Source organism: Gracilinanus agilis, chromosome 3 (genome assembly GCF_016433145.1).
Source record: "Gracilinanus agilis isolate LMUSP501 chromosome 3, AgileGrace, whole genome shotgun sequence".
Taxonomy (NCBI): domain Eukaryota; kingdom Metazoa; phylum Chordata; class Mammalia; order Didelphimorphia; family Didelphidae; genus Gracilinanus; species Gracilinanus agilis.
Genome location: NC_058132.1, coordinates 355,663,403 through 355,690,928, shown reverse-complemented (window position 1 = coordinate 355,690,928; position 27,526 = coordinate 355,663,403). Strand labels below are relative to the sequence as shown.

The 27,526-nt window shown below is 37.7% G+C and overlaps 1 protein-coding gene across 1 annotated transcript in view; it reads left to right on the top strand.

The window, feature by feature from the left end:
* TMPRSS7 (transmembrane serine protease 7) overlaps positions 1 to 27,526 on the top strand; it is a 93,808-nt gene that overhangs the window by 5,519 nt on the left and 60,763 nt on the right. Inside the window, exons 3-8 of the mRNA XM_044666785.1 lie at positions 13,179 to 13,309; positions 20,281 to 20,348; positions 21,733 to 21,920; positions 23,471 to 23,509; positions 23,659 to 23,887; positions 26,384 to 26,514. Of these exons, the coding sequence (XP_044522720.1) occupies positions 13,179 to 13,309; positions 20,281 to 20,348; positions 21,733 to 21,920; positions 23,471 to 23,509; positions 23,659 to 23,887; positions 26,384 to 26,514 (786 nt within the window). The remainder of the gene's footprint in view (positions 1 to 13,178; positions 13,310 to 20,280; positions 20,349 to 21,732; positions 21,921 to 23,470; positions 23,510 to 23,658; positions 23,888 to 26,383; positions 26,515 to 27,526) is intronic.

The window sequence follows — 27,526 nt, the reverse complement described above, 5'->3', positions numbered from 1 at the left end:
GAGTTTTTTAAGAAATCTCTTATGATTTCGTTAATGCTTGGTAGATACATGGTTGAATAAAAGCCTTTAGGGTAAATTTTTGCTCTACTGAATCAAATTTTTTAAAATAGTCAAGAAAAGATATGCTTAATGAAGCCTGCACCTTTCCAATAATTAATTGTCAGTTAATCAAGAAGCATTTGTAAAAATTTACTATGTGATGTGACCAACAAGGTAGAGGACTGGTTACCTTTTTCTAATCTTCATGACCTCTCAAACTTCTGAAAATGGAATTATGCCCAAGAAATAAAGTAATTCCAATGATCTTCATTATCTAAGACACCAAGAAATCTAAAAAGGTAACAGCCAAATGGACTAATGGCAGAGAAGACTTAACCCTAATCCATCATTTGTTTCCTTAGTTCTCCTTTCCTCACTTACCGCCACGCTCTTACAAAGCTGTACAAGCTAACTTGTAGCTTAAAACAGAACTCTACTCTTTTTTTTCCTCTATGGAGCAAAACTAAAAGATAGAAGGTTGCTTTGGCTGGGACTATACACAATGGCAGAGGTCTGTACTATAACAGTACTCAGTTTGAGAACAGAGAAATGTAAGAAATTGAGGCAAGATGTCCACATTTGTGTCTATCCATTAGACCTGAGGAAAAGGGGACCGATGTTAAGTTAGAGCCAGTTCTGTAGCTCCAGAAGTAATTTAGGTAACAGCCCAATATATAATGATGAAATGTAAAGTCTCCCAGTATAGAAGGATGCTGACGTAACTTTGAGATCCTGGGGTAATGACCAGCAAAGAAGAAAGAAACAAAAAGTGAGCATTAGGGAATATGACAGAAAAGCTTGAAATTACCATAATCTCTGTGACTTTTTTTAACCCTTTACTTTTGTGTATTTGCTCCTAGGTGGAAGAGTGGTAAGGGTGGGCAATGGGGGTCAAGTGACTTGCCCAGGGTCACACAGCTGGGAAGTGTCTGAGGCCAGATTTGAACACTCCCATCTCTAGGCTTGACTCGCAATCCACTGAGCTACCCAGCTGCCCCCCAGCTCTGTGACTCTTGGCAACTCACTTAACCTCTTTTGTCTAGCCCTTACTCCTCTCCTGCCTTAGAACCAATACAGAATGTTGCTTCTAAGATGGAAGGTAAAGGGTTAAAAAATACATTAGCTCCCTATGAGTAAATTATATTGATCTTGAAGACAAGACGCATAGAAACTAAAACTAAAAGGCTATGTTCCTCTACCCCCCCAAAAAAAATGGAAGGGGGAAAAACACTGAGCACTGAGAAAGAAGTAAGAAAACTGCCTAAAATTTCTGAACAATGAAAATTAAGTGTCAATCAGAAGAATACACAGATGACCTACAGAAGGGAAAAAAATCCTGTGCTACAAATTCCAAGATATATGGTGGTTAAATTTAACAACTTCAATGATAAAATATTCTGCAGTCAACCAGGAGAAATACCTTAAAATATGAAGGAAAATAAAGTAATGCAAGACTATTTTGTACTCATCTAAAACTACAGGTGAGAATGGATTACTGTGTTCCAAAGAGCAAAGGATCTCAAGATACAACCCAAGATGACATGCCTTGCAAACTTGAGCCTATCAATTAGAATTGTAAATTCAACCAAATATAGACATTTGAAATATTCCAACCAAGGAACCAGAAGTAAATAAATTGTTTGCTTTGCAGATAATAGAAATAAGATATTATTGAGGATATAGACGCTAAACGATCACGCTAGTGCAACTATCAATAATATGGAAATAGGTCTTGATCAATGATACATGTAAAACCCAGTGGAATTGCTTGTTGGCTATGGGAAGGAGGGAAAAGATTTAGGGGAGAGGGAAAGAACATGAATCAAGTAACCATGGAAAAATATTTGAAAAAAAAAGAATAAAAGATAATAGAAATAAAAGAAAGATAAATGAGTAGAACAATTAAGGAACAGATAATAAAATGTTACCCCACCCCCAATAAAACTAAAAAGAGAATGTTACCTAGTCATAACAATAATAACAGAGAGACCATTAAGAGTTTTCTTTTCAAAAGTATACAAGGGCTGAGACAGGTAGGCATTTCAGTGGATAAAAAGCCAAGCTTGGAAATGGGAGATCAGGCTTCAAATCTGACTTCAGACACTTCTTAGCTTTGTGACCCTGGGCAAGCCACTTGGCCCCAATTACTTAACTCTTCTGCCTTCAGAATGATACTTAGTATCTATTCTAAAATGCAAAGTAAAGGTTTTTTAAAAATCACAAGCAGATAAAGGTAAAAGTAGAAGTCAAATAGAGGTGCTAGTGGAAAAAGAAGACTGAAACATCATGGACTAAACCTCATAATGCTAAACATGCAATTGAATCAATGTTGGGTTTTTGTTTTTTTTTTTTTTTTGGTTTGTTCTGTTGGGAGTTGTTTTGTACTTTTTACTTTGTTTTGTTCTTTTGTTTTATTTTGTATTTCAGTTGTACCCTGACTTTTCCTGATCCTAGCTGGGGTTTTCTTGGCAAAGAAACAGGAATGGTTTGCCATTTCCTTCTCTGGCTTATTACAGATAAGGAAACTGAAGCAGACAGGGTTTATTGATTTGTCCAGAGTCACACAACTAGTGCCTAAGACCTATTTAAACTCAAGTTTTCCTGATTCCAGGTCTAATTTTATCCACTGCATCACCTAACACTATATGGGTGAGGAGTAAGCACCTTTGATTGGCTGCCTATATCTTTAAAACTGGTGAGCCTGAGCCAATCACCCTTCATAACGATGCTCTTTTCAGCCACCCTCTCATCCTGTGCTCTTTAAGACAACTCTTACCTATTATGCCCATAAACTGAACCAACTGAATGAGTGCTCCCCCTGCTGTCCCTCTTTTACCTCAGCTTGGAGAAATGGGTCTGGGGGTGTTTGTTTCTATTCTGTGTTGTTTGTCGTCAGTTTAAGGTACCAGTGGTGATCTTCTTGAGCCTGAAAATTGAAGCCAGAATGATCTTAGAGCCAGTAAGTCAGGCTGAATGGAAACCCTAAGAAGCCCGAGTGCCTAAGAGCTCTAAGGAAGTTTTAAACTTAACACAACCCCTCCAACTTTGACTTTTTTATCTTTTGTGTTCTGTGGAAAATGAGATAAATTATTTATCTAGTCCTCCTTCTCCCCTACACCAGCTCAGTCTCTGGGGAGAGAAGAGGGCTTAGATTCATAGCTTAATTTAGTTCCAATAGAACACAACTCTACTTCTAAGTCCATAAATCCACCTTCTCAGAGCTTCATTGCTGGTCTGAAACCTGAAATGAGGAGAGCAAACATAGAACAAAAACAAAGAACCTCAGCCCATTTTTCAAAATCAGATCTCCTTAAACAGAGGCAGCCAATCAAAAGAGTCTACCCTGACTCATAGAGTAGGTGAGGAAGAGGCTTTCATTCTGAGCAAAATGGACATACTCTAAAGGCCCTTTAGGGGCACCTTCATTAGTTAAACTGGGCGTGCACAGGCCAGCCCAGGTTACAGGATATTTATGTAGGAAATCCATAGGGATTTGGTGCTTAGAGACACCTCTCATTATGTCTCAGGAGAAAATGAATCAGAGCTCCTAAGGACAACTGATACCCAGAGGAGAGGGAAGAGATAAAACCAAAAGAAGATTTTTATGGCAAGTGGGGAAAAATTCTCATGGAGGGCAAAGGGAAGTAATGAATTGCACAATCAGTCCCAAAAGAAAAATTAATAACCATTTGAAAGAATGATTTAACTTACTAATAATGAGAAGAAGAAGAAAGAAGAAGAAGAAGAAGAAGAAGAAGAAGAAGAAGAAGAAGAAGAAGAAGAAGAAGAAGAAGAAGAAGAAGAAGAAGAGGAAGAAGNAGAAAGAAAGAAAGAAAGAAAGAAAGAAAGAAAGAAAGAAAGAAAGAAAGAAAGAAAGAAAGAAAGAAAGGAAGGAAGAAAGAAAGAAAGGAAGGAAGAAAGAAAGAAAAGGTTTGGAGCAACACTTTTGGGGATGACAAAGACTTAGAAACAAAGTAATGCCCATTAATTGAGGCATTAAAATAAATTGTGATACAGTGATGTAATTGAATATTACTGTACTGTAAGAAATTATAACTATGAGGAATATAGAGAAGTATGGAAAGACCTATGTGAAATGATACAGAATGAAGTAAACATAGCCAAGAAAATAAGATACAAATTGAGTACGACAATGTAAAATGAAAGAACAACCACACAAAAAAGTTCAAAAATTAGTATTACAAAATGAAAAGAATAAGCATGGTTTAAAAAAGAGAAAGGTGAAGATATCCCACCTCACCTTTTTACAGAAGTTGTAGGTCCATGATTATTATATATAGATGGAGCACACAAAGTCTGAATGCAAATCGAAACATAATTCTTCACTTCATTTCCTTCATGAATTTTTCTCTAGTGAAAGCAATATGTGACTTGTTTTACAACATAATGAAACAGGGAAATATGTATTATATGATAATATATGTATAATCTATATCATATTACTTGCCTTCTTGGGGAAGTTGGAGGGATGGGAGAAAGAGAACATGTAATCTAGAAAGAAATTTAAATTTAAAAAAATCTTGTTACATAGAATGGCTCTCTGGGAGTGATGAAAGAAAAGATACCAGGAGAAATTACGGTGATGTTAAACACAATAAATGTTATCAATAAAAGGGTTTTTTAGAGAGGAAAGGTCTTTGTGCTAAATACTATGCTTAGCCCTGGGGACACAAAGAAAGGTAGAAGACATCCCAGTCCTCAAGGAGCTCACATTCCAAAAGGAGAGACAAAATGCAAATGACTGTGAACATATAAAATGTATAAAGAGTAGATACAAGACAGTCTCCATAGGGAAGGCATTAGTAGCTGGGTGAGCCCAGAACCTGGAGGGTTCCTGAAGAAGCTGGAATATGAACTGAGTCATGAAGGAAAAGAAAAAAGCCAAAATGTAGATGAGAGGAGGGAAAATACTACAGGAATGCAGGATAGCCAGGAAATGAAGATAGCATGTCATGTTGAAGGCATATCAAGTAGGCTAATGAAGCTAAATTCTGGAATCTATGTAGAATAAAATATAATAAGACTGGACAGGTTAAGTTGTGTGATTATGACAGCATAGTCTTCTGTACGATGCTATTTTTGAAAGCTTGCATTCATTGAGCAGCTAGTATGTCATTTATCTATGATAGTATGTGCCCAACGTTGCCCTGAGCACTAGTAAAATAAGCATAAAACCCAAACTGTCCCTGCTCTGAAGGAGCTTAGATTGTACCAAGGTGGAGGTAGGGAAACAACCTAGACACATTTAAGTAAAGACAAAATATACAGAGTGGCCCCAAAATATTAAAATAGTTTTAAGCTTTTATAACTTAAAGCTTCACTCAGACATTTCGGACAACTTAAAACTACATAATTTGGGGGGCAGCTAAGTGGCTCAGTAGACAGAGCACCAGACCTGAAGATAACTCTATGGTGGGCAAATCATTTACTCCTATTTGCCTAGCCCTTACATCTCTTCTGTCTTGGAACTGACACTTACTATTGATTTGAAGACAAAAGATAAGGGCTTTTAAAAAAATACATCTGTTTTGGGTCTCTATAAAAATGAATACAAAGTCATTTCTTTTGGGGAAGGGAAGGTATGACAATTTGTGATTTATAGGGACTTATTGGGAGGCAGGGGAGGAAATAAAAATTTCCTGTCTTCTTTTTCTACCATTTAGCAGCAAAGGGGTAAAGGCAAAACTATCCACTGTATCAGAAGGGTTAAAATAGATTCTACATCAAACCTGCTTTGTGAAGTATAGTTTACTGAAGGGTGTTTGGAGTCACAAATGGCAGACTCATTGATAATGAAGTTAGGAACAGTTACTAGTCCTTTCAAATACTTCCCGATACAAAAAACAAAGAAACAAACAAAAAAACAAGGAAGCATTCTAATCTGACTTATGAAGTTAACAAGTTTTATAGCAATTGATGAGGAAGCTCCAGTGAAGCACAATGTGTAAATCCAGTTTCTAGGATATCTGAAGCAAAAGGACTTGCCAGTTTTCCTCTCACATGCAAATGAAGTCTTGTTTCCAATGTAGGGTTCTGTGTCTTTTTTTCTGCTTTGTCTATTTTATGGGGTGCAGGAATGAAATGTCAAATTTTAACTTGGGAATATAAAGGCTATGAGAACAAACAGATAATTTGAACATTTTATAGAAACAAAGTATTAAAGGATTAGAGAGGTAGTGTGGTATGATGGATAAAGCACTGGCCTTGGAAAAACTCCTCAGAGGGATGAGGTTTGGTTATGTGGATCTGGGACTATTCTGTAGAGATATGGTAATGAGATCCTTAGTCACTGATGATAGCACCAAGGAGAAAATTAGAGAAAAATAAGAGATAGGGCAGCTACATGACACAGTGGATAGAGCATTGCCTATGTAATCAGGAAGACATCTTACTAGTCAAATCTGGCCTCAGACACTTACTAGCAGTGTAACCCTGGGCAAGTCATTTAACCCTGTTTGAGTCAGTCACTTTATCTATAAAATGAGCTGGAGGAGGAAATAGCAAACCAGTCAATCTAGTATTCTGATCAAGAATATACCTAATTGAATTGGTGCAGTTAGGTAGAGCAGTGATTAGAGTGATGTGCCTGGAAGACCTAAATTCATATCTGGCCTCAGATACTACCTATGTGACCTTGGGCAATTCACTTCATCCTATTTGCCTCAGTTTCTAATCTGTAAAATAAGCTAGAGAAGGAAATGTCAAACTATTTCAATATCTTTCCTAAGAAAACCCTAAATGGAGCCACAAAGAGTCAGACATGACTGAAACGTCTGAACAAGAAGAGATGAAGACTCAGAAATGAAGCCCTGAGATACAGTCATGCATATCAATTAAGATATGGAAAATAATTCAGCAAAGGAGAACAAGAAGAGGTGATCATACAGGTAGGAGAACCAGGAAAGAACAATGTTGTAAAAACCTAGGAAGGAAACAAAATTCAAAAGGAAGGAGTTGTCACCTATATCAAATGCCTCAAATAGTCAAGAATGATGAAGACTCATGTAAGGCCATAATAACTAATATTTTCATAGAACTGTAAGGTAATTTTTCCAGGGTCATTTTGCTAGTAAGCATCTGAAACAGGATTTGTACTCACGACTTCTTAACTCCAAGTCCAGCGCTTGATTTACTTTAACATCTGGCTGCCTACTAGGCAATTAGATTTAGCAATTAAGAAAATATTGGTAACTTTGGAAAGAACTGTTTCAGTTAAGTAGTGGGGGTCAGAAACCACATTTTAATGGGTTTAAAAGTGAGGTAGATGTGAGAAAATGGAGGCAACATGAGTTGATAGCATATCCTTTCCTGTTGCGGTAGAGATGGGAGAGGAGAAAAAGGGCTGTGCCTTAAGTCCCTGATAGGATGTTGATTTGAGTTTTATTCCCTTGTCTTTATGAATAAGACCATGGATTTAATTGAACTGTTTAATTTGGATGACCAGTGTTATGGTGGTATAGAGCAAGGCTGGGTGGTCAGTTGAAAAGAGAGTTGGTATTTGGTTTAAAGATTGTTAAGATTGAGGTATTTGATTTATTTATGGTCCCTTTTCAGCAAGGACAGCTTTTTGCCAGATGCTAGCTCAGATCTCAATTTAATTATCCTCTGGGCAAGAATTAAGATGTGGCATAAAGTTCCGGGTTAAGATGGCGGCAGAGTAAAAAGCAGCTGCTTAACCTCTCCTAACCAAAACATATAGGACTCCTCAAGGGGACATAAAAACAAATCCAGACAAACAAAGGGACCCCACAACAGGGTGCAGCATTGAAGGTATGTGGGATCTGGGCATTTCCATGCTATAAGGGGGTGAAATAGCTCTACTAAAACGCGAGCCGAGCAACCACTTCCCCCCCATACACACCACCTATAGGGCCAAAGCCAGCACACAAGAGTTAGAGCAAATTTGGGGCACCCAGTAAGTCCTTGGCAGCTACCTGGGGTCACCAGGGCCTGCCACTGAGAGCAGCAAGACTTAAGACCCCAAGAAGCTAAAGAACTCGTGGACTTTGAACACAGACCCTGAGTGCAGGTGCAGTCGCAGCTGCAGACACGGATCCTGAGCACAAGTTTGGACCTTGGGTGGGGACCCAGTGCAGAGGGGTACACGACTGTGGAAGCAGCGCCCTGAGACTGTTAAAGGAGCTTCAGACAGAGGAACAAGCAAGGGTACCACCAGGAGGCTTGACCCTGAGAACAACTAGACCTGAGACCTCAGGAGCCCAAAGAGCACAGACTAACCTAGGCATGAGGATAAAACTGAGAGGGTGCTGGGCTAGCAATGGCAGTCCAGAGACAAGAACCCCAGAAGAGAAAGATCAAGAAGAAATCTTTAACACTTGACAACTTTTACACAGAAAAAATCCAGACAACGGAGCAAACAGCAGAGGAGAACAAACAAGTAATCATATCCATACCTTCCCAAAAAAATGAAAACTGATCACAAGCTCTTGAAGAGTTCAAATCTGAGATTATGAGAAAGATGGGAGGGATCTGGCAAGAAAATAACAGTTTAAAAGGCAGAATTTCACAATTAGAAAGTGAGGCTCAGAAATCAAATGAATTGATAAGCAAATTGTAGACCAGAAGTGACCAGCTGGAAGCCTTGAAGAACCAAACAGAACAGATTCAAAAGGAAAACCAAAAGATTATAGCCGAAAACCAGTCTCTAAAGGCTAGAATTGGGCAATTAGAAAAAGATCCCCCCCAAATCAAAAGAATTAATAAGCAAATTGGAGACCAAAATTAAACAGATGGAAAACAGGATAGACAAAATTGAAAAGGAAAATCAAAAGAATACAGCAGAAAACCAGTCTCTAAAAACAAGAATTGGGCAAGTAGAAGCCAATGATCTCTCAAGACAACAAGAACAAATAAAGCAAAGTCAAAAGACTGATAAAATAGAAGGAAACATGAAATATCTCACTGAGAAACTGACAGATCAAGAAAACAGGTCTAGAAGAGATAATTTGAGAATCATTGGTCTTCCTAAAAAAGCAGAAATTAATAGAAATTTGGACTCCATACTAAAGGAAATTATTCAGCAAAATTGCTCTGAAGTTCTACAAGAGAGCAATATAGACATTGAAAGGATCCATAGATCACCCTCTATACTAGACCTTGAAAAGACAATCCCCAGGAATATAATAGCCAAATTCAAGAGCTTCCAAGTAAAAGAAAAAAAAATTTACAAGAAGCCAGAAAGAGACAATTCAGACATCAAGGAGCACCAATCAGGATCACACAGGATCTGGCAGCCTCCACACTACAAGACCTCAAGGCCTGGAATATGATATTCAGAAAGGCAAGAGAACTGGGTCTACAACCGAGGATCACCTACCCATCAAAACTGACTATATACTTCCAGGGGAAAGTATCAGCATTCAACAAGATAGAAAATTTCCAAATATTTGCACAGAAAAGACCAGTACTAAATGGAAAGTTTGATATCCAACCACAAAAACCAAGAGAAACATGAAAAGGTAAATAAGAAATAGAGGGGAAAGAAAGAACACTCTTATTTTTAAATTTGCCTCTTTAAGGGCTTCAATAAGATCTAAATATTTGTATTCCTATGTGGAGAAATGTTATGTGTAATTCTCTGTAGTGAACTCTATTCACTATTATAGTATCCACTATTATAGTAAATAGAAGAATTATTCACAGGGAGAGGTTGGAGTACTAAATGGTCTAAGATGATAAGGGGGTGGGTGGGAAAGAGGGGGTGAATAGTAGAGGACACCAAGAGAAACTTGAATGAATAAGAAAAATAGGATATTCTATTACACACAAAGAGGGCATGGGAAGGGGAGGGGATGAATACTATTATAAGACAGAGAGGAAGAGAGCATTAAGAGGTAATATTTGAACCTTACTCTCAGTGTAATTAACCCTGAGAGGGAAGAATAGCTATATCCATTGAGATATAGAACTCTATCTAACCCTACTGAGAAAGTCAGAAGGGATAAACCAAGGGGAGCCGAGGAGTGGGGAGGTCAAAAAGGGAGGGGATGAGAAGGGAGAGGGAATTCATTAGACCTTAAAAATAAAGAGGGAAATAACAAGGGAGGGGGTAGAAAGGGTAGTAAACCAAGTGAGGGGACAACAGTTACTAGTTTAAAACAAATCACTGGTTTAAAAGGAAATAGCCTAAGAAGAAGGGATAGAACTAAGAGAGGATACCAAAGTGTTGGGGAATACATAACTGATAATTATAACTCTGAATGTGAATGGGATAATTGATTATACTAAATTAAATAGCTTTTGTACAAACAAAAGCAATGCAACCAAAATCAGAAGGGAAACAACAAATTGGGAAAAAATCTTTATAACAAAAAACTCTGACAGGGGTCTAATTACTCAAATATACAAGGAGTTAAATCAACTATATAAAAATTCAAGCCATGCCCCAATCAATAAATGGGCAAGGGACATGAATAGGCAATTTTCAGATAAAGAAATCAAAACTATCAATAAGCACATGAGAAAGTGCTCTAAATCTCTAATAATTAGAGAAATGCAAATCAAAACAACTCTGAGGTATCACCTCACACCTGGCAGATTGTCTAAAATGATAGTAGGGGAGGGTAATGAATGTTGGAGGGGATGTGGCAAAATTGGGACATTAATGCATTGCTGGTGGAGTTGTGAATGATCCAACCATTCTGGATGGCAATTTGGAACTACGCTCAAAGGGCTATAAAAGATTGCCTGCCCTTTGATCCAGCCATTCCATTGTTGGATCTGTACCCCCAAGAGATCATAGATAAACAGACTTGTATGAAAATATTCATAGCTGCAATTTTTGTGGTGGCAAAAAACTGGAAAATGAGGGTATGCCCTTCAATTGGGGAATGGTTGAACAAACTGTGGTATATGCTAGTGATGGAATATTATTTCACTAAAAGGAATAATAAACTGGAGGAATTTCATATGAACTGGAAAGACCTCCAGGATTTGACGCAGAGTGAAAGGAGCAGAGCCAAAAGAACATTGTACACAGAGACCAATACACTGTGGTAAAATAGAATGTAATGGACTTCTGTACTAGCAGCAATGCAATGATCCATAACAATTCTGAAGGACTTATGGAAAAGAACCCTACCCACATTCAGAGGAATAACTACAGGAGAGGAAACACAGAAGAAAAGCAATTTCTTGAACACATGGGTTGAGGCAGACATGATTGGGGATGTAGACTCAAAACTACCACACCAAAGCAACTATCAACAATTTGGAAAAAAGTCTTGATGGATGACACATGTTAAAACCAGGGGAAATGGGCATCGGCTATGGAGGAGGGGGAAGGAGGTCTGGGGTTGAAGGGGAAAGTAAGAACATGAATCATGTAACCATGATAACTTTTCTAAAAAATAAAAATTATTAAAGTCTATTGGAATTAATCTGGGTGACCAAAAGAAAAAAAAAAAGATGTGGCATAAATTTCTGGTTTTGAGATGATCTTAGAGGTCATATGGCTTAGCAGTAAGAAGCTAGTCAAGGCAACCTGGTGTCTGGATCTTTGACGGTTTTTCCATTGTGATACTCATTGAGGCATGTTGCCACCAAGCAAACTCTTTCTCAAATATACTTCAGAAGATTTCTTGAAACCCAGAGACCTCTTTACCTTGCCATATTAGGGAGTACAAGGGAACCAGTCTTTACATAAAATTGAAGTTTGTTCTGTTACTGTGGTTCCAAGTTATACTGACTATATTTTTAGGGAAATTAGGGCAAAGTCATACTTGTAGGTAGGCAGAGTAGACAGCTACCTACATGGAATATTGTGGTATTTTGAAAACTGAACTAATGGGGTATGTGAAAAGGAAGAATCTTGCTTCCTGTTACTTTGCCATATTTCTGTCTAAAAGGTGGTCAGTTTAAGACTATAGATCATTAGATCAAGAAATACTTTAGTATCAAGTCTAAGCCCTTTATATTACATATAAGGAAATGGAGACTCAGAAAGGTAAAATGTCTTGTCCAAGGTCATAGCTACTTTTTTAAATTGATAATTTTTATTTAATTAGTTAATTTAGAATATTTTTCTATGGTTATATGATTCATGTTCTTTCCCTCCCCTCAATTCCCCCCCCCATAGCCAACACGCAATTCCACTGGGTTTTACATGTATCATTGATCAAGATCTATTTCCATATTTTTGATAATTGCACTAGGGTGATCACTTAGAGTCTATATCCCCAGTCATATCCCCATCGAACCGTGTGTTCAAGCAATTGTTTTTCCTCTGTGTTTCTACTTCCACAGTTCTTCTGAATGTGGATAGCATTCTTTCTCATAAGTCCCTCAGAATTGTCCTGGATCATTGCATTACTGCTAGTAGAGAAGTCCATTACATTCTATTGTACCACAGTGTTTCAGTCTCTGTGTATAATGTTCTCCTGGTTCTGCTCTTTTCATTCTGCATCAATTCCTGGAGGTGATTCCAGTTCACATGGAATTCCTCCAGTTCATTATTCCATTGAGCACAATAGTATTCCATCACCAACAGATATCACAATTTGTTCAGCCATTCCCCGATTGAAGGACATCCCCTCATTTTCCAATTTTGGGCCATAGCTACTTAATGGTAGATCTGGAACTCAGATTTAGGTCTTCTAAATTACATATTTTTTATCCCTCGTGCAGTACATTTGAGGCCAACATAGAACCAAGTCTGTGAAGCTGAAGGCTGGGCATAGTACTCTGACTAGAGGCCAGAGGTCTATGTCCTCTTCTCCTTTAACTCTGATCCCATCACAAGATATCTAACACTATAAACCTCTCATTCTCTACCCATCTAACATTCCTTCTGAGTGCACCACATTTGTTGTTTATTTCCAAACAACATCAACTGCAGGGATTCCACAAAGTGAAAAATTTATATTTTTACCTTATTCTAAATTGATTTAATAAAAGAGAACTGCATATTCCCAGGGGTTCAGTCATTTACTACTGTGGAAAAGATACAATTAACTACCTAGAGCACAACACAGTTTGTGAACCACTAAAATATTTATTTGCCATTAAAGATGATGAATTCATGAGCACAGTGCTGGCATAAATCAGACAACTTTTTTCATGTGATGCAGCTACATAATTGTCTTCTTTTTGTTTCACAGGCCAGTCTGAAAGCAAGGATGCCTTTTACTTTGTTGGGCTATTCCGTATCGCCAACATTGAGTTTCTCCCAGAATATCGGCAGAAGGAATCAAGGGAATTCCTTTCAGTAGCACAAAATGTACAGCAAGTGGTAAGGAAATCCAGCAGGGATCATAAAATCTCCATAACTCAAAAAGTAAAGAAGATTTTTTTATAGATTAACATAAAAAATCAGATCCACAAAAAATCGGATTTATGCAACATGCACTCTAGTAGTTAGAATTAAACATTTCTTTTCTTGCCAAAAATGAATTAGAAAATGCACTTTTCTCTCCTTGCTTCATGTAATGGTAATTTAATATGCAGGAATTCTATACTGAACCACAGGTATATGGTTTTGAGTGAGTAGTAACATGAATAATTATTATTCCTTTTCCCCAACAATACCAGAAAGAGTATGGAGCCAAACTTTTCTTTGGGGACTGAGGTAATGGGGTGAAAAATAATTCATTGACTTCATTACTGAGGTTAAAAATAAATATAAACTTAAACTTCCAGAGCCAAGTAGCCAAAAGGAAAAATCGAAGTAAATAAAGGAACAGCTGCTACAGAAAAAGTGAATTAACTTACTCAGAACACAATCAGAAAAGGTTGTCACTACCATGGTCAGCTAAAAGTCACTGTTTCAGCACTGAGACAGTGGATAGCACCACAGTGCCTGCTGTTGCTACATAGTGTGTGGGGAAGTATTAGAAATATTTAAGTAGAAACATATTGGATCATTTTCATGGGTTTGGAGATTTAAACTGCACACAGTATAAAAGTAAGACCAAGGAGAGCCTCTGGGGTGTGAGAAATCTATTACATTGTCTGAATTTCTATGGGAGAAATGTATTGTCAGAAGTCATGTCTTCACATCATCTTTTCCAGGTACTATCAGGGAAGTGACTTGGAGAAGGTGTCTGTGTCCATGTGTCTCTTCCCAGTGGTGTCTGGTGTCTGCATATACATTCTCTTAAAGGAGAATTCAGTGTTGAAAAGATCTTTCAGAAACAGTTTTGGTCACATTTTTGCTATAGGCCCTGTTCTGAGACTCTATTTCATTACCCTAAGGCTAGGTTTTGCCATCCTAGTTATAATGATTCTTAGAACTCTAAATATAAGTGAAGTGAAAATGCTTTGTTCCAAAAAATAGGTGCAGCAAAAATGAATTGTCTTCTCAAATCTAGGAGCAGGGCAAATATGTTGTTTTAATCACAGTTTAAGCATATCAGAACTGGAAGGGACTTTTAAAATTATACACTAAATCCCCCTCATTTTATAGATTGTTGAAGAAAAAATCTCCATTGATACAATTTTTCTATTTTTAGCTATTTTCCAAAGGGCATTTTGGGAATGCCTAAGGACAATCCCCAAAAGACAGCTTTTGGGGGAGAAAAATGTTAGAGGAGGTCAGTTAAAATGCTCAAGGGGACATTTCCATGAAAGTATATCTAGCACAGCAGGTGAAGTGTGTTCTGAAATCATAAAAGGAAAAAAAAGAGAGAAAGAGGAAAGAATAAAAAAAGAGAAAGAAGGAAGTATAAATGGTAGAGAAGTGATAGATTCCAGTACTGACCAGGGGAAATTTTCTATTTCTTTTTTTTGACCCTTTACTTTCTATCTTAAAATCAATCACACAGAAGTGTAATAAGGGCTAGGCATTTGGGGTTAAATGACTTTTGTCTGAGGTCACATAGCTAGAAAGTGCATGAGCCAGATTTGAACCCATTTCCTCCCAACTCCAGGCCTGTCACCCTATCCATTGTGCTATCTAGCTTCTCATAGGTTGTCTATTTCTGAGGAACTCAAACTTGAACAGGACTCTTCCATCATAAAGATAAATATTGAGAGAGGGTATAATAAACACACATATAATCATGAAGGGTGTGTACAAGGGAAACACCAATTAGTACTTAAAATCCTGTAAGGGAAAAACTTTGAATTTCTTTTTTAAAAAATCCTTTTAATGCAAATAAAATCAAATATTGCTTGATAATAGTTGAAAATAAACCATATATAGACTTCTCTAACTCTAAGAAATGGTAGACAGGAATTTTATGAATATTCAAGAAAATAATGCACGTATAGGTTAGATAAAAGTGGAGTGAGACAATGGAAAGAATAATATATCTGAAGGCAGAAAACCTAGATTCTGTCACTCCCTGTGTGATCTTGAACAAGCCATTTAGTTAAGTCATCTGTGAATTGGAAGAGTAGAATTAACCATGTTGCACAGGGAATAGAGAGCCAGGTCTGGAGTCAGGAAAAGCTGAGTTCAAATCTGGCCTCAGATACTTACTAACTGTGTAACCCTGGAAAAGTCATTTAACTCCCCTTTTCTCAGTTTCTTCATCTGAAAAATGAGCTGAAGAAAGAAAAGACAAATCTTTCCAGTATTTTTGCCAAGAGTACCCCAACTTAGGTCACGAAGGGTCAGACAACTGAAATGACTGAACAATTTAAAAAGGTACTTTCTAGATCTAAATCATAAGAGTCAGCAAACTATAACTCAAAAACAAATACACAAAAGATAGACCCTTAATTTACAAGGAAAAATTCAGTTTCTTTATATCCTGAGGTCAAGGTAGTGGAGGGAAATTACATATCCCTCCTCAGCTCAACCTTTGGTGCCACTAGATGCATGGGCCATTGGTTTGAGCCAATATAAAGCTACTAGTATTTTTTTAAATGCTTATTTTCTGTCTTAGAATCAATATTGTCCACGGTGGAAGAGTAAGGCAAAGAGGATTAAATGACTTGCCCACACAGCTAGGAAGTATCTGAGGCCAGATCTGAACCCAGTACCTCCCAGCTCTAGGCCTGACTCTCAGTCCACTGAGCCACCTAACTTCCTTCAATCTACTCATATTTTTAATTCAATCATCTTTACTCTATTCTCTCCACGGGCTGGGGAGCATTTTACCAGCAGCATCCCTGTTAGCAAGCTGTTAGTGACTTGTGATTCAATTAGACATAGACCATAAGCATTCTATGGCTAATTCACTCAGCAGTAATCAAGGTGCTTTGTACATAGTAGACATCTAATAAAAGTTGAATTTAATTGAATTACTTTCTATCTTCCTCTACAGATTATTAAAAATTTTTATTGACATAGATTTAATGACTATCACTCACCTTTAGAGGAGCAGAAAGCAAGTTGCATGTTTGGAATGTGGTTAATCTGGTTTGCTATCTAAAGTACAAATAGAACTGAGAAGCACTGATTGCCACTACAAGCCCTCTCTGGATAGATGTAACCTTATGTAGAAGACATAAATAGATATAACGATGGCAGAAGTTGGGAGGAGTAATAGGAGCTGATAGAAACATTGCATTATGTATAAGATATAGTAGAATATTGGATGCTAAGGAAGGACACTTGGTTTCTTTCTAGTTGTAGCTTTGCCATGAACTTGTATGTGACTTTACTTAAGTCTCTGGAGTCAATTTACTTATCTTAGCAATGGTGTTGATATCTAGGACCTGTCAGTAATCTGGGCCTTGGGCCAGATAGCTGTCAATCATCTAGTGTTCTGCCCCTATTTCTATGAACTAAACTTTATCTGGGAGCACAATGTCTGGCATAGAGTTGGCACTTAATAAACACTTGTTAATTTATTGATTAGTTGAATGATGATGTATCACTCTTATGTCTCTGACTATTGGCCACATCCTTTCCTTCTCAGATCCAGCAAACTGTCAGTTACTTACCTTCTGAATACCCTTAAGCAATGATAAAATTAAAACCAATAAATATTTATCACATGTCCCGTTCTTTCTCCATTTCTACTTTCGAGGGAAAATCTCCCTTTTTTTCACATTGGTTCTTCCTTCTTCTGCCTCTCAGCTGCAGAACAGAAATGAGATACCTTGTCCAGAAATGTAGTGCCTTGTATCATATATACTTTCCACTTCCCAGTAAAGCAGGCTGTTAACACAAAACTACTTGCCGATACTGAGGTTGGCAGTAAAGCATTCTAGAAGTTTTTGAAATAGCATATTTGTGCTCTTTGGCTGCCATTGTCTTTAAATCTCCATCTTTTCTACTTCAAAACTATGCTTTTTGTTTGACATAAGCCCTTCCTCTAAGTACAAAATGAGGTAAAAGGATGAATAAAATTACAACAGGACATCAAAGTAGTAACAATGGGATGGATGCCTCTCATATATGGAATGCTAGTGGTTTAAAAAATATTCTTCTCACAATAATCCTCTGAGATAAGTGATATAGGGATTTTTTTTAAATTGTTATGCCTCAGAAGGGGAAGTGGCCTCCACTTAGTTGCACATTAGGTTATATAGTATGAACTTGAATCCAGATATTCTGACTCTATAACTAGTGATCTTTCTGTTATACTGGATTATTCTGATGACCTATAAATGAGAAATTTAAAGTGCATCAAAGATCCTGGCTAGCTTTTATGTTTTATGTTCCACATTTCCAAGACCCTATGCACAAACAGTAAGAAGTGTGTTATTCCATTGGCATAGCTGATTTAAATTTGGGGGAAAAATTTATATTGTTCCTTTTTTTCTTTTTTTTTAAACCTTATGGTCCTAAAGCAGAAGAGCAATAAGAGCTAGGCAATGGAGGTTAAGTGACTTGCCCAGGGTCACACAGCTAGGAAGTATCTGAGGCCAGATTTAAACCTTGGACCTCCTGTCTCTAGGCCTGGCTCTCAATCCACTGAACTACATAGCTACCCCTCATAGTATTTCTTAAGTGGGTTTTTCCAACCACCTTCTTAGGTAGTAATAATAAAATGAACTTTGTTGCTCATAGCAAAATAGTAGCATGACATTTTGGACAAAGAGCTGGTATCAAAGTCAGGAAGTCCTATTTCTCACATATCCTTTCTAAGTGACTGCAGGAAAGTCACTTAACTTCTTAGTGCTCTAGGCAAGTCTCCAAGACAGTAAGTTGCAGAAAAAGTGCTCATTTGCAATGAGCAAGGGGATTTTCTCCCGTGGGAGTTCTTCATGTAACTTAATGCAACTTAAAGTCAAATCTCTAGTAGCCAGAAGAATGAGTAGACAACCAGTCTCCCTTTAATAACATATCAGATGGCCTTTTGGGTCTGAACTATGGATGCTACCTGCCACCTACTGGTTAATATTGGAATGTCATCCTCATTGACAACATGGATGACCATTTTACCAGGGAAATCATAGGCTTTGCACCTTTCATTTCACCACTGCTTTAATCTACGAAGGTTGCTAAAAAGAACTGTGACAGTAGTTTAATGGAACTTGGCATATTCGTCTCAGAAGAAAGTAACCTTGGAAGGAGAGAAGTTGCAGAAGAAATGTTTGATCAGGAGCCCTTAAAGAGATAAAAGGTTATCATCCTGTGGAAGGGGGTGGCTGATTATTCTCTCTCTCTCTCTCTCTCTCTCTCTCTCCCTCCCTCTGTCTCTATCTGTTTGTCTGTCTGTCTCCCTGCTGGCTGGAACATTTCTGGAAAAGATGGGGTAAGAGTCTCACAGAGTTGCTAGACTGTTGCCATATCAGTATCCCAAGTATAGAGTGGGATGGGTTGGGGACCAATGAAAATATAAATAATTGTAAAATCTGGAAAGATGAAATAGTGGCACACAGAACTCTGGTACATAGTAGCTGTTCTTCTCTTCAGCTGATCTCTTCTTAAAGGGAACTAGTCCCCAGTGGATAGAGTATTGGGCCTGGAGCCAGGAAAGCCTAAATTCAAATTTGAACTCAGACACTTATTAGCTGTCTGCTCTAGACAAATTCCTTACCCTCTGTTAGCATCTATCTCAAAGAATGTTGTTGTGAGCATCAAACGAGATAAAAATTTATTTTAAAAAGCACTTAGCAAGATGTCTGACCCATACATAGTAAGCATTTTTTTTGTTGTTCCATCATTTCAGTTATAACTGACTCTTCATGATCCCATTCAGGGTTTTCTTGGTGAAGATACTGGAGTGGTTTACCATTTCCTTCTCTGGTTCATTTTACAGATGAAGAAACTGAGGGCAATCAGCATTAAGTGACTTGCCCAGGATCACACAGTTAGTAAGTGTCTAAGGTCAGATTTGAACTCATTACTCTAAATACTGTGCCTCCTAGCTACCTAGAAAAGAAGGTATTTTATAGGGCTATTTTCTTCTCTTCCCCTTCTGTTTGGCTTTTTTTTTTCCTCCCTGAGAACCTCTCCTCAATGACTGATTGTCTTGCCAACCCTGAAACATTATGAAATAAGGTGGCCTTGTGAAGAGGCTATTTATACAAGTGTACCTTGTGTCACATGTAGAGAAATTTAATCTGGGTGAAATATGAGAAGTGACTGTGTATTTGTCCTTTATCAAGCACTGGTACTGATCAGTGGCAAATGAAAGAAGCCGAGAAGCTCTAGGATTCAGGGTGTTTGACTCAGAGCAGTTTGAAGATATTTATAAAGAAATGATTGGTTTCATAAGGCCTTTCTTCAAGCACCTCAGTATGTTTTAGATCATATACATTAGCTTTCCCACCACCTGTGAAATATATAGTGAAGGAGGGAAGAATCTAGCTATATAACTTTCATGCATGTAATAGATATTCCATAGATATTTATTGACTAATTGAATAAGCCAAAGGATGAATAAATGAATGAATGAATGAAAAGACATTCTGGTGCATTTGTCACATACAAGCAAATCCTTTTGACTGAACATACAAAATCCAGACCCAAGTGAATACTTGTTCACTGAGTGATTTTTCTTTTAAACCAGGCAAGCACCAGCAGAGCAGCTAGGTGGCAGAATGGACAGAGAGCTAGGCCTTGAATTAGAAATAACTGAGTTCAAATCAAGCCTCAGACATTTGCTAGCTGTGTGACCCTGGGCAAGTCACTCAACCCTGTTGGTCTCAGTTTCCTCATCTGTTAAATGAGCTAGAGAAGGAAATGGCAAACCAATCCAGTATCCTTGTCAAGAAAAACCCAAATGGAGTCACGAAGAATCAGAGACAACAGAAGACAGCTAAACAACAAAATAGGCAACCAAACTTAAAAAACTGTGCTCATCAATTATAATCCAACATGAATCTACCTAATCCGGAATCCCAACTTTTCTTTTTCAGATGAACCTAGTATATACAACATCTGCATTTTCCAAATTTTACAAGAAGGCTGTGGTTGCAGATGTCAGGTAATGTCGAAAGTTGGTCATAGTTTGCATCTTTTATAGGTTCTTTGTGCCTTGATGTGTCTCACCTTGTTGTGGTAACCCAATTTCCCTAAAGCTACATGAATGGTGAGGTTGCATTATGAACTGGCGTTAACATATTTGGAGTGCCTTTGTTTTGGTATATGTCTAGAGTAGTCAAGACTCCAGTGCCTTTCTCTGGCCAAAGTTTGGTTCTCTATCAACTATTTCCTGCTTATCAACTGCTCTTAACCTCTACTTGCCTTTCTAGTTTTATTTCATATCCCTCCCCTTCATAAACTGCACTTCAGTCAGATTGCTCTCTTAGTTGTTTCCCACATGGAGTATTCAATTTCTGATCTCCTTTCCCTTAAACAAGTAGTACTTTATGTCTGAAATGAATAGCCTCTTCACTTCCACCTTGTAATATCCCTAACTTCCTTCAAAGCACAGGTCACATGCCACATATGACATAAAGCTTTTCTACTAGAAACTGTTCCCACCTTCTCTCTTTCTCTCCTCTCTGTTTCTATCTCTTCTATCTCCATTTCTTTCTTCTCTCTCTCTCTCTCTCTCTCTCTCTCTCTCTCTCTCTCTCTCCCCCCTCACTTTGCCTCTCCCTCTTCTCTCTCTATCTCTCTGTCTCTCTCTCTTTCTTTGTCTCTGTCTCTGTCTGTCTCTGTGTGTGTGTCTCTCTCTCATTTTCATTTAGCTAAGTATATATTGTATTTCCCTTCAGAGAATACTGGCTCCTTGAGGAGAGATTATTTAGCTTTTTCTTTGTACTTTCCATTTCCTAATATCATTTCCTGAATGTAGTAGGTGCTTAATACACATGCCATACTTGGATTTAGGGAAACTCTAGTTTGAATCTTGTATTAGACACAAAATCACTTAGTGATTCTAGACAAGTCACTTTTTTCAGCCTCTATTTCCTCAATTAAAAATAAGAAGGATAAAAGAATCCACTACAGAAGGAAAGAGCAAACCATTCCAGTATCCTTGCCAAGAAAACTCCATAGGTAGCTACAACGTGAGGTTGTGAAGAGCTGGATATGACTGAATGTAACAAAAAAAATGAGGAGATTTGATTCAATAGTCCCTAAAGTCCCTTCAGCTCCTCTGATCTTATTCACCTGGTTATCAACATAGTCACCATCTGTGAAAATACCATAGTGCCCTCCTCACTCACCCCTAACCCCTATGCACAGAAGGCATAATGCACAAGCAAGAATTTTTTTGTTGTTTTACAATCTTTTGGCAACCTAGTCCTGTTTTAAGAGAATTCTCATATTTGTGTCTGGAGACTATTAACGTAAAGCCCAGCTTCCCCTGAAATGCTGTCACCCAAGGGATTTCCCTGACCATCTTCCTTTCTTTGCTTCAGCAACAATAATGAGGGTGGCCTCCTTGTCCACTTTTGGCTTGTGTTTGTGGTCCCACATGCCAAGGTCTTCTGTGAAGAATGTGTAGCAGCCATCTTGAAGGACTCCATTCAGACAAGCATTGTGAACCGGACCTCTGTGGGGAGCTTGCAGGGCTTGGCTGTTGACATGGATTCTGTGGTACTAAATGGTGTGTCCTTCTCCTTTAAGCTTTGTTGTTTGCTGTAGGCTATGACAACATCTTAGTGAACTTAATATTTCTTGCTTTCAATGAAAAAAGGGTCAGATAAGGAAATGGGGCATAGACTGGTGAGGCAAGATGCCTAAATACATGTAGTAACTGAATCACATTGATTGGACAGTGTTCAAACATGGGCATCCAAGACCAACATCTTATCTACTGAAAGGTATTTTGCTTCTTCCTCTATTCATTATGCCTCCATGTTATCTTAGGCCATTCACTTTATTTATTTTTTCAACCCTTACTTTTTGTCTTAGTAATAGCTCCAAAACAGAAGGGCAATAACTAGGCAAATAGGATTAAGTGACTTTCTCAGGATCACACAGCAAGAAACTGTCTGAGGCCAAACTTAAAACCAGGTCCTTCCAACTCCAAGCCTGGCCCTCTATCTACTGTGCTACCTACCTATCCCTGGGCCATTCACTTTATTTTTTAAGTTTATTTTTGTAACCCTTATCTTCTATCTTAGAATCAATATGGGTATTTTTTCCAAGTCAGAAGAGAGGTAAGGGTTAGGCAATGGGGGTTAAGTGACTTGCCCAGGGTCACACAACTAGGAGGTGTCTGAAGCCAGATTTGAACCCAAGACCTCCTGTCTCTAAGCCTGGCTCTCAATCCACTGAGCCAACTAGCTGCACTGGGACATTGACTTTAAAGGACAATCTGAAAATCCTGGAGAAAGGACAACATCTAAAAACAAGCAGAATTATTTAATATTACCAAGTCTTCCTGTTCTCTTCCACCATACACCCAAATGTCATTATCAATTTGATAAAGCATCTCTGTTACATTACAGACTCCTTCATGAGAGTGGTTTGATTTCCATAGAAACATGCACACTCCATTTACTAATGATTTGGGGATGAAAATCTACAGTGGAAAGTTCTTAAACTCAATTTGTAAGCATTTATACAGGACAGAATTGGTTATTGCATTATCTTTGATTACCATATTTGTTGCACTTCTTTTTTTTTAACCCTTACCTTCCCTCTTAAAATCAATACTGTGCATTGGTTCCAAGGCAGAAGAGTGGTAAGGGCTAGGCAATGGGGGTTAAGTGACTTGCCCAGGGTCACACAGCTAGGAAGTGCCTGAGGTTATATTTTAATCCAGGACCAATCTCTAGGGCTGGTTTTCAATCCACCGAGCCACTCAGCTGCTCCCTGTTGGTACTCCTCTTTAGAAAGAACTAGAGGGGGGCAGCTGGGTAGCTCAGTGGATTGAGAGCTAAGCCTAGAGATGGGAAGTCCTAGGTTCAAATCTGGCCTCAGACACTTCCCAGCTGTGTGACCTTGGGCAAGTCACTTGACCCCCATTACCTACCCTTACTACTCTTCTGCCTTAGAGCCCATACACAGTATTGATTGCAAGACAGAAGGTAAGGGTTTAAAAAGAAAGAAAGGAAGAAAGAACTAGAATGCTTTTTCCCTTGATTAAATCAACCCCAATTGGTAAAACTGACTCTAAAGGACTGTTTTCTGTTTGTTTTCTTGCTGTAGCTGGGCTCAGGTCAGACTACTCTTCAGCCATTGGAATAGGTAAATGGTTTCATACTTGATTTCACTCTCCTTTTTGCTACATCCTTCCCTTCCCTAATAATAATCTCTTTTGCTACTGACTCATTCTCTTCACAGGCCACTAGGAAATTCACTTTTTGACATTAAAGTAAACTATACTGTTTTCACAGATAAAGGCTGTGCTCATGACTTATATGCAGATCATCCCTTTCAGCACTTTCCTCTGGAGATTTCTGCTACCTCGGGACACCTCATGTGCCACTTCAAACTGACTGCCTCGGTAGGCTATCTCATTCGACTCTCTATTGTGTCCCTACAACTCGAAGCTGACAACTGCATCACTGATTCCTTGACCATCTATGACTCCCTCATGCCTATCAAGAGTACAATCTTATACCGGTATGGACACAGTTTGGAGGTACATTTGTTGATTTAACAGATGTTTTCACAAGGTGTCCCTTGTTTTATTATTTATTAAATCTCTTCAGATATTTTTATCCAATGCCAATATGATCACTGTTATTATTACTGATATTCATGTCTAGATCTGTGATTTTATTGGTAGGAGGATATTCCAGGTGAACAAACTTCCTCTACCAAAGTAAATTGGCCCTTGTTCTATCATTAGTCTTAGACTTTCTGGGCCATTTGAGATGTCAAGTGACATGCATTGAGTAATTGTCCAAGAGGGATTAGAACCCAGGTCTTCTGACTCTGAGGTCATTCCTTTTAGCCACTCTGCAAATGCCTCCCTGTCATTTAAACAGTGCTTGGAAATTTTCAACATGCTTTGCCTATATCTAATTTGGTACTCACAACAGCCTTGTGAGATGGCACAATAGGTATTATTGACCCCTTTCACAGATGAGAAAACTGTGGCTCAGACAGATTAAATAACTTGCACAGTGTCTTATACCTAGTGAGTGCCAGTGAAAAAATTTAAACCCAGTCTTCTAATTCACTTACCTTTCTGACATTTATATGGTACTTGAAAAACTGTAAAGTGTTTTATGTACATTTTCTCATTTGATGTTCTTAAAAACCCTGTGAGGTGATACAAGTATTGTTGTGCCTATTGGGCAGATGCAAAAACTAAGGCAGTGACAAGTAAAATGACTTGTGCAGTGTCACACAGCTAGTCAGTGCCAATGGCAAAATCTGAATCCAGGTATTCCTAGCTCTGATTCTCATGCTTTGTCCACTTTGATTGATTCATAAATGCCATTAGTGGGCATCAGTCAGAGAAAATGCCAGTTTTTCCTGACAGTGTTTGTGAGGTATTCCCAAGAATTATGCTACAAATTGCCATAGTGGCAATCAAGTCAAGTCAACAAGCAATTATTAAAAGATTATTTTGTCCAGACATCATGCTAAGTGTAGGGCCACAGAGAAATTCAACAGTTTTTCTTGTCTTTTTGTATTCTTTAGTTTGAATCTAGATAAAGTTTTTCCTGTAACCCAAGGTATCTTCATAATGAATTCATTATGATGGACTGATTACAATATAATTGCAAAATCTGTACAGTAGGTTACAATTCCCAGGTGTATCCAATGGATGGGTGACTTCATAGTCCTCAAAATTCCTTATAGGAAACAGAAGGTTTTCAGGCACCTGATACCTCATAGTCCAACAAAATTCCTTCTAGAAAACATAAGGTTAGTGGACCAGATGGTACATGTAATTAACCACCCCATCTTTCTGAGGTTGAAATAACTTATATCCTTTCAGGATGTAGGACTGGACAAAGGTAGAATTAGAGAGGTTAAATCTGGTTTAGGTATTCAGGTCAATTTAAGAACCTGTGGGGAGGGGGCAGCTGGGTAGCTCAGTGGACTGAGAGCCAAGCCTAGAGACAAGAGATCCTATTTTCAAATCTGACCTCAGACACATCCCAGCTATGTGACCCTGGGCAAGTCACTTGACCCCCATTGCCTAGCCCTTACCACTCTTCTGCCTTGGAGGCAATACACAGTATTGACTCCAAAATGGAAGGTAAGGGTTTAAAAAAAAAGAAGAAGAACCTATGGGGAAAGGGACTAAGAAAAATCTCCTTGGATTTGAATTAGCAAAATGAAAACAGAAATAATGAACCCAGAGTTGAAAATGAATTAAAAATCATTTTGCAATATTTTGGAATACCAAATATTAAATAACTACAATATTAAACTGTATATGTATGTACATATATATTTATAGAGATTGTTGATGTTGGGTCAAAGGACAGGTCTATCTTTGTGTAGTCATAAACTTGGAAGAATTTTCAAGACCACCTAATCCAATTTTCCAATCAATGTGGGACTCATTTTTTATTTCATATACCTGATAGAGGATGCCAATTTCTGAGTGAATATGCATAGCAACAAGGAATATATATTTTTTTAATTTCTGGAGTTAGTTACTGCAAGCCTGAATTCAAAAATGAAGGCAACTCAGTTATTTTTAAAGTAGAAAAAATTTATGGTAATAGAAGTAATGATAATTTCATATCCATTTGCAAAAATAAAGGTGCTTGTTTTGTTAAAGTCATTTCATATGTTTATTTAAGAAGACTTGGCATTTAGTATAGCAATATTTTACACAAACACAAATGCAATCTATTACTCTAACAGTACTGATGAAATATAAATAATGATCATTTTATTCATTATATCTGTAGAACACTTTACAATTTGCAAAGCATCATTTTATTTAATTTTCATAGCAACCTTATGAGAAAAGTAAGGCAGGTTAACTAGTATATCCATTTTAAAGATGACAGAATTTATACAGTGTGTCTCAAAAGTCAAAAGTTTATTTAAGCTTTTGGGATAGTTTTTATATGAGTGTTGTTTTTTTTTTTAAACCTCATTCATTCAATAGTCCATTTTTCATGTCTATTCTGTATCTGGTTTCAGGATTTGTGAACCTACCAGATCCTTAATGTCATTTGTTTCCACAAACAATCTCATGTTGGTAACCTTTAAATCACCACGTGTTCGGAAGTTGTCAGGAATTCGGGGATATTTTGAGGTCATTCCAGAAGAAAGTAAGTCTCTTAGGAAATGTTCAAAAATGAGACTCACATAATATATATATATATATATATATACATATATATATATATGTATACATACAATCCAGATTAAATTGCTTGTCAGCTCCATGAGGGGTGGGAGGGAAGAAGAGGGAGATAATTTGGATTATACAACTTCAGAAAACATGTGGGGAAATTTGCTATGACATGTAATTGGTAAAAAATAAAATGAAATAAAATGAAGGGATACATTAAAAATACAAATAAATTAAAAATGAAAATGTGTGATGCAAATATGCATATGTGTGTGCACAATAAATACAAATGCATGCATATAAATGCATGAATAAGACAAGCAAGTTGGTGTGTTGCATAGAGAGCTTTCCTGGAAATGAAAGACCTGAGTATTCATTCTGTCTCCCATATGTACTGATGATGTGACTCTAGGCAAGTTTATCAGTGACTTTAAATGGTTTAGGCATCTTTCAAAATTGCAGATAAAATGCCCACTTGCATTAGAAAAAAGACTCTCTGAGGGCAGCTAGGTGGCTCAGTGGATTGAAAGCCAGATCCAGAGATAGGAAGTTCTGGGTTCAACTCCAAATTCTTCATAGCTGTGTGACCCTGGGCAAGTCACTTAACCCCCATTGCATAGCCCTTACCACTCTTCCACTTTAGAACCAGCATACAGTAATCATTCTAAGATGGAAGGTAAGGGTTTTTTAAAAAAAAGAAAAAGAAAAAAGAATATCCTCATCAGGTTCTTTGCACTATTGGGGAAATTAGAAGTACAATCCCTGTATTCAAATGAAGCTCTCAAATGGGGGGGGGGGAGCTATGTTAATGTATTCCTAGTTGGGGGTGGAGAGGAGCAGGGTACTATTTTGTTTTTTAATACCATTTTCCTACATTATTACACGCAAGTATAAAAGTGATCATTGAACTTTCCTGAATCATTTGTCACTACCAATCATTATGTCTGCTTCCAGATCAGTCCAATCTATAGAAAACTTTGTATAACCAG